This window comes from Lampris incognitus, chromosome 16, assembly GCF_029633865.1.
Source record: "Lampris incognitus isolate fLamInc1 chromosome 16, fLamInc1.hap2, whole genome shotgun sequence".
Lineage (NCBI taxonomy): Eukaryota > Metazoa > Chordata > Actinopteri > Lampriformes > Lampridae > Lampris > Lampris incognitus.
Genome location: NC_079226.1, coordinates 11,774,678 through 11,782,065, shown reverse-complemented (window position 1 = coordinate 11,782,065; position 7,388 = coordinate 11,774,678). Strand labels below are relative to the sequence as shown.

The 7,388-nt window shown below is 47.9% G+C and overlaps 1 protein-coding gene across 1 annotated transcript; it reads left to right on the top strand.

Annotated features, from left to right (window-relative positions):
- Positions 1 to 229: 229 nt before the first annotated feature.
- Positions 230 to 2,574, top strand: c16h2orf50 (chromosome 16 C2orf50 homolog). Its single transcript, XM_056296524.1, has 3 exons — positions 230 to 456; positions 664 to 703; positions 2,377 to 2,574. Exons 1-3 carry the CDS (start codon positions 230 to 232, stop codon positions 2,572 to 2,574), a joined length of 465 nt encoding a protein of 154 aa, XP_056152499.1.
- Positions 2,575 to 7,388: the final 4,814 nt, after the last annotated feature.

The window sequence follows — 7,388 nt, the reverse complement described above, 5'->3', positions numbered from 1 at the left end:
TCGTGCCCTTACTCCCCGCCCGTGAGCACACTAACAAAGCTCCCTAAAGCGCGCGCCCCCGTCTCCCGTGGAGACGTCAACACGAATGCCCCGTGTGCTCAGGCAGTGATTTCACACACACACACACGCACACACGCAGCTATTTGGAGTACCGACTTTAACCGATGCCTGCGGTATCTCCGTTGGACCTTCTACTACATATTTAGCGTTTCGTTTTGGTCCAACCTGAATGGAACTTACCCGAGCGAGACGCGTGTCGTCGGCGGGCTACCGGCTGCCGGAGCGGCCGGGGCCCGCGCCGCAGCGCGCGGCCTCGGCGCAAGACGTGCCGGAAAAGACGCGCAACGGCAGAAGAGAGGACGGTCCGCGCCGACACGCGGACAGCAGCGATGCTGTCAAACGGGATCAGCTGTGGCGAGACTTTGTCCGAACCGAGATGAGAGGAGTCAGGGAATGGTGAGTATGGCTGCGGCGTAGCAGATCAGACAGACGCAGGCAGGGAACCATGTGCCACGGAGGGGGCCAAGAATACGTTTTCCCTCCAGTTTGTGGGAGGGAAAACCTGCGTGTTATATAAGTCTGGGACACCGTCTCTGATAGATGTCCAACCTGTCTGTCTGCATCTGATCTGATGCAACGTGTGCTTTGCATTGTGGTCCACAGGGAGAAGAACTGGGGGTTTCTGAAACAGTATGATCAGATGGTAAGAGAAAAGGTTTCGCAAACTGTCTTTATATGATTTATATCATATGCTCCATGGCATATGCTCAACCATATGCCATGGAGGTGTGTGTGTGTGTGTGTGTGTGTGTGCAGGTTTTCATTCTAACCCAACACTGCACCAGCTGATTTCATTGAGTGGGCCTCCACCATCTTACCGAAGGTGTGCTAAGTGTTAGGTTGCAATGAAATCCTGCATAGCCTACTCGTGACTGAGTAGTCAAAACAGTGGCTGTGTTGGTTGAGGCTGTAAGTATTTACTAGGACCATGTCTGAACCCTGAACACATTCAGGATATCAGTGATGCCTTTACATGTTTTCGTTTGACACTCTGTGACATGTTGAAATGATTTCGGCCAGTGATTTTGCCGTTTCAAGGCTATAACGTGTACAGAAAAGTGAAAAGGCGTGCAGCAGATGCATGATTTTCCCATATCCAGCGCCTACCAAGGCTTGGCCATTATATCAAAAATATCTGTGCAATTTTCAGTGCAACTACACAGACATCAGCATCTATGATGCAGTAGCATTACAGCTTCGATCCTACAATTGGCACTTTTCATATGTATTGCATAAATACCGGTCCTCCGGTGTGGGGAGATGGCGGCGCGAACTCGCGTTTGCGGCGGCCTCACCCAGAGCCGACTATGTAGTGTCTTGGTCCACGTCTACATCGGAGTTTGTGTCATCGTGTGAACAACTTTTACGAGGATTTATGTCTGTGATCGTCGATTTCGCTTGGTGGCTGGGACAGCTGGCGTTGTATCGGACGGGCGAGCGGGGCAGGCTAAGCTAACTGCTAGCCCTTGCAGACCGGCGGCTCCGATAACACCAAGATAACGCCGAGGGAGGCCTGGCGGCGGCCTCGCCTGGCCTCTGCTGTGCCGTGCTTTTGTCTGCGTCTGCGTTTGTGTCGTGGTGTGGTGTGGAGTGCGGGGGAGGTGTGTCGAAGGTGTCTGGCTGGGAGAGCTGGCGCTGGATCGGCTGAGCGGGCCTGGTCTGCTGCGTCATGTGGGCCCGAGAGGAAACACCGAGGGCGGTCTGACAGGAAGCGGAAGCGGGGCAGGCTACGCTAACTGTTAGCCCATGCAGACCGGCGGTTCCGACAGTCATCCTGGCTGGCGTTCGTTCTCCTGGACAGGGAATCTTTTTTTATAATTGTGTTGCAAATTTACCAAATGGACTGTGTTGTTGACTATTTGTGTTTTGCTTTTGTTTTGTTTTTTTTGTGCTTTGTTCTCTCTGGTTTTGTATGTTTTTGATGGTGTCATTTTTAGTGTGTTTTGGATGTGTGTTTTTGTCGTTTGTGTCGCACTGCTGTGGGCTGGGAGAAACGACATTTAGTCTCTTTTGTGTACATGAATGAGATGACAATAAATTGTGCCTGACTCTTGATATAAAAAACAAAATATAAACAATGATGGTGCAGACACAGCAGAGTACTGTAATAATGGCTTTGTGTTGAGTCAAACTGAGACAGTTCAAAAACAGTAGCCTAAACCTCTGAGTCAGCCAATTAGTGAAGCGTGAACACATTTCTGTGTATGTCAATGTGGGAAGCTCTTTTGGCCAGGGACGATAACCCACGTTTATTCTCACCATTTCCAAATTTTGTCACAGAACATAACTTGTGATATGTGTACCATGTGCCTGTAGGGACAGCTGAAGCCGGAGACACCGTTACCCAGCCCCGTGCTGCTCTTCTCCGACTGCCTCCCCAAAACCACCAACCAGACGTTTGGAAGCCGAGTGTCCACGCCGCTTGGCAGGGAGCTGATGAGGATGGACAGGCTGCTACTTTCTAATCCGAGCCATCATAAGTGCAAAAAAGACCCAGAGACGCTGCCCTGCTAGCGCCATCCACAGGAGAGCACCTCAGATGGGCTGAAGCATGCTGCTCATCAGTGTCCCGTCTCTCCATGAGATCTGGCAGTGCAATCTGGAACAAGGGCACTGTTTTGTAAAATCTACACCCTTCACACTTTCTCTCTCTGAAGCATAACCGTACAAAAACTGCACAACGTGTTAATCTGATCGCTCACCATCTGAATTCAAGAATGAGGGCAGAAGACGTTACCTGTTGGATGTCTGATTATGATCCCATATTGAAGGTTATCTTGCGTTGCCTTTTTTATGTAGTCATGGCTTTGTCTCTGTGGCCTTGTATTCTGCACACCACACAAAACCGAAGTGGGAGGTGTTTTCTGTTGGCTGGATTTCCCAGTGTAAAGTCAGCAGGGGTAGTGTAACACCTGCACTGGGTTTTCCCAAAGACATCTTTAGAACACATTCACTCCCTTCCCGCTAAAAAAAACAAACCTCAAATGATATTTCTGTTTAACATGATCTCATTTTAATTAACCGACTTAAAATGAAACTATTTTGTGTTGGACTCTGCAGGGTTAGCGCTCATGTGTGTTTTAGGACGGCTAAATGGAGCTTATAAGATGTCCCAACGAGTAGTAATTTAACAACAGAGTTTCTTGATCCTCTGTAGGTTTCACAGTGGAAGGATCTTGATTGAGCCCTGTTGGGCTGAACGGTGCCCGAAAATGAACAACTGGTGCAGAAATGCTTTTTCTTGCATCATATTTGAAGTTACCATCCAGAAAATTATCTTTATTTATCTTGGGGACAACTCTGGTGGTACTGGGAATTGTGGTGTTTGAACGCTGCAAGCCCCAGAGAGCCATTTGAATTTGCAAATTTGTTCATGCCTAGCACAAACCAATACAAAATAATAGGTTTAAAGACGTAAATGGTGTGCTTTGGAGGGTTGGGGCTTACAGACAACAAAAACAACCAGCGGCCCGGCTCGTGTGTGTTTGAATCCAGAAATCTGGGGAAAGGAGACAGCATCACTCTTTTACTTTGTTTCAGTCAGTTTCAATCAGTAGTTTTTTCTCCCCTAGCCATCAGGACTCTGAATTCCCCCCTATAGTCCCCTCCTCACACACCATTGGCATAAATACCACCATTCACCTAATTGTTATATGTGATATGTTTATTTCTGTTATTGTGTAACTGTATTGTTCATGATAATATGTGGAGTGTCTGTTGGCCATGTATGTACTGTGCTGCAGAGTTTAATGTGTACCAAAAACAATTCCACCGGCCTTGGTTGTGTTGCTAATAAAGCAATCTAATCTAGTCTAGTCTAGTCTAATATAGTCTAATCTAATCTAGTCTAATCTGATCTAATCTAATCTAATCTAGTCTAATCTAATCACGACCACTCGGGTTCCTACACATTTTTACAATCATATTACACTTTAGCAAAGCCATCGTACTGAAGGCAGCCTCTATAAAAGCAGGCCCAAAAAGGACTTTTTTGAAATAGTTAGAGCTTCCATTTGTGGCATTTCCTATATGAACATTGGCGCTTGTTAGCATTCGGTTGCATGACTTTAGAAAGCTTTATTTAAGACGTTTAAGTAACATTGGCCTCCGGGATGGTGACGAATCTGCATATAGATGGGAGGTTGATCGGCTGGGCCTCCGGTGCGGCCATAACAACCTGGAGCTGAACACGCTCAAAACAGTGGAGAAGACAGTGGACTTAAGGAGGAGCCCCCCCAACACTGCCCCCCCCACCATACTCAACAGCACTGTGTCTACGGTGAAAACCTATAGATTACTGGGTTCCACGATCTCCCAGGACCCCGGATCAGCAGAGGGGGTGGGGCAGCTACCGGGACGGCTCGGGAGAGTGGGGTAATTGGCCGGATACAACCGGGGAGAAAAAAAAGGAGGGGGCGGGGTTAAAAAAAAAAGAAGAAGAAGCTCAACCTGCCTCAAGAACTGCTGATTCAGTTCTACACTGCAAGTCTGTCCTCTGCACATCCATCCCTGTCTGGTTTGGATCGGCCACCAAACAGGACAGGGACAGACTGCAACGGACAGTTAGGTCTGCAGAGAAAATCACTGGTGCCAACCTGCCCTCCATCCAGGACTTACACACCTCCAGAGTCAGGAAACGGGCAGGCAACATCACCGCAGACCCATCACACCCTGGTCACAACCTGTTCCAACTCCTCCCCTCTGGTAGGCGCTACAGAGCACTGTACCCCGAAACAACTGGATATAAAACCAGTTTCTTTCCGCGGGCTGTCATTCAAATAAGCGCTCAGCACTGTCAAATAAATCCAACAATTTTGTGTATACTGTACTGTACTGTACTGTACTGAACAGTACACTGGTACACTCTGTCATGTCCGTCTACCTCAGGCATGTATATGTAGTAACCTGCTAACATCTATTTCACCACCTCTGATATGTTCTCTGCACCGTTGCATTTTATCACCTCTCATTTCGCCTGTATAAGTCAGTCCTTGTGTATATATCTGTAGATTGTTGTGTTGTGATGTTGTTAGTCTATGTTAAGTACACCGAGAGGGCCACGAAACTGGAGTCCAATTCCACGTGGGTGCAAACCCGCATGGCCAATAAACCTGATTCTGACTCTGACTCTAATTCATATGTTGCGAAACAGGCTGCAGATTTAATGTGACTCATTCAGTCAAGCCTGATGTAATTTAGATAGAAACACGAGCGAACAGAACAGTGTTCTGTTAAGCCCGAGGCCCGAGAGGACCGGCTTGGTAGCAAAATGCTGAATTCGTTAAATTCCATTGCTTCACTTAAATATACAACAACACAATCCAAGATCAAAGTTTCCTATATTGTTTCATCCCGTTGCACCAGTATAAGAGAGTAAAATTCTTGTGTTTCGGCTCCCGGACATTGCAGCAACAATAGCAATACAATAGAAATAGAAAGAGCGGTAAAATTATTACTAAAAAATACAACACAATACCTGTCTTACTGCATGCTCAATAACCCAGGTAAGAAAAGGAACTGATGAACTGATTCAGCTTTCTTTGACAACACAACACTACACAACACAACACAACACAACACAGCACAACACAACACAATACAATAGTAATATAAATAATAGTGTGCAGTGTGTGTAAAGTGCTGTGTGTGTAGGCCCTGCCTTAATAATATGCATATGTGTATGTATAGTTGTTTGCATGTTTGTGTGTTTGTGTATGTCCAGTTACGTTTGTGTGTGTGTGTGTGTGTGTGACTTTCAATGCTAATTAGCTGCTGCCACGCGTGCGTGTTCGGTCACGTGTCGAAGTAACGGGGACGGGGCTCAGGGGCGTAACTTATGTTTGATTGGCCAGGGATGGGTTTAGGGGCTGTCGTAAATCCTTCCGGACGGCTTAACTTGCATTTGATTGGTCAAGGGGTGGTGCTTGCATTTGATTGTCGGGGGGCGGGGCTTAAGGGGGTCGTAGATCATTCAAACCCCATTGTTATGCTACTGTAACAGAAGGGGTATACGGGCGTCCGGGTAACGTAGGTCTATTCCGTTGCCTACCAACACAGGGATCTCCGGTTCGAATCCCCGTGTTGCCTCCGGCTTGGTCGGGCGGCCCCACAGACACAACTGGCCGTGTCTGCGGGTGGGAAACCGGATATGGGTATGTGTCCTGGTCGCTGCACTAGCGCCTCCTCTGGTCGGTTGGGGCGCCTGTTCGGGGGGGGGATAGCGTGATCCTCCCACGTGCTACGCCCCCCCTGGCGAAACCTGGTGAAACACCTCACTGTCAGGTGAAAAGAAGCGGCTGGCGACTCCACATGTGGTAGTCTGCAACCCTCCCCGGATCGGCAGACCGGAACGCCTGGCCAAGTACACTGGGGAGGAAAAGCGGGGGGGGGGGGGTTAAGAAGGGGTACACTACTCTCTTTTGGGGTTGAGGGCAGTGCAGTTCCCACACCAGGCGGTGATGCATCCACTCGTCCTCGGCTGTTCCTCTGCAGAGTCCCTGTATTAATCATTCACTTCTGGGAGCATGAAGACATTGCTGGTTTGCATTTAATAACGTCTCTACGACCTGGACACGGCTCAACAACGTGTACAGATGGAGGAGGACTGTCTGTCCACCAGAACCATCGCATGGGCCGTGCGAAGTGTTCGACCGCACAGGGCCTCGCGCCTCTGGGGCCTTGCTCCTGGCCTGCAGTCTTGCAGTTTGTATTTTTTGAATGTCTAAATTTTCTATGACTGTTCTTGACTCAACATGCTTCTGAAAGGAGATTCCTGTGTGTCAATCCCATTATGCGTAGTCAAGGTCACATGAAAGACTCTATAACACATTATTCTAGTTTGTTCATTTTCCATATTGCGCCATTACTTAGTGCGTGCCCCATCTCGCTGCTCACTGTGAGGAAGAAGAAGAAGGGGAAAAGATGTCGGCTGCACGACAGCACGACCGGTTCGTAAATACGGGTCTGGTGCTGAGAAAGGGAAAAAGTTTTAAAAAGAAGGAGGAATTCCATAAGTCACAGCGAGGATCGCGGAATAAACTGTCTTGATGATGTAAAGGCAATAATAGCTTTACAGTTGACTTTTTTTCCTCTGAGAGACTATGATATAATAGCAAAAAGTCATAGTTTAGACTTTGTGCACGATGATGTATTATTCTACTTGTTAAAAATGAATTGCACCGAGATTATGCATGCACTAGAACTAGAATAACTCTGTGTGTGTGTGTGTGTGTGTGTGTGTGTGACCGTGATTCATGCGCATGCATGTCAATGAGCAGGGCCTCCACGTCAAGTTCCCACAGGGCCTCAACCCCCCCACCCCCCACCCC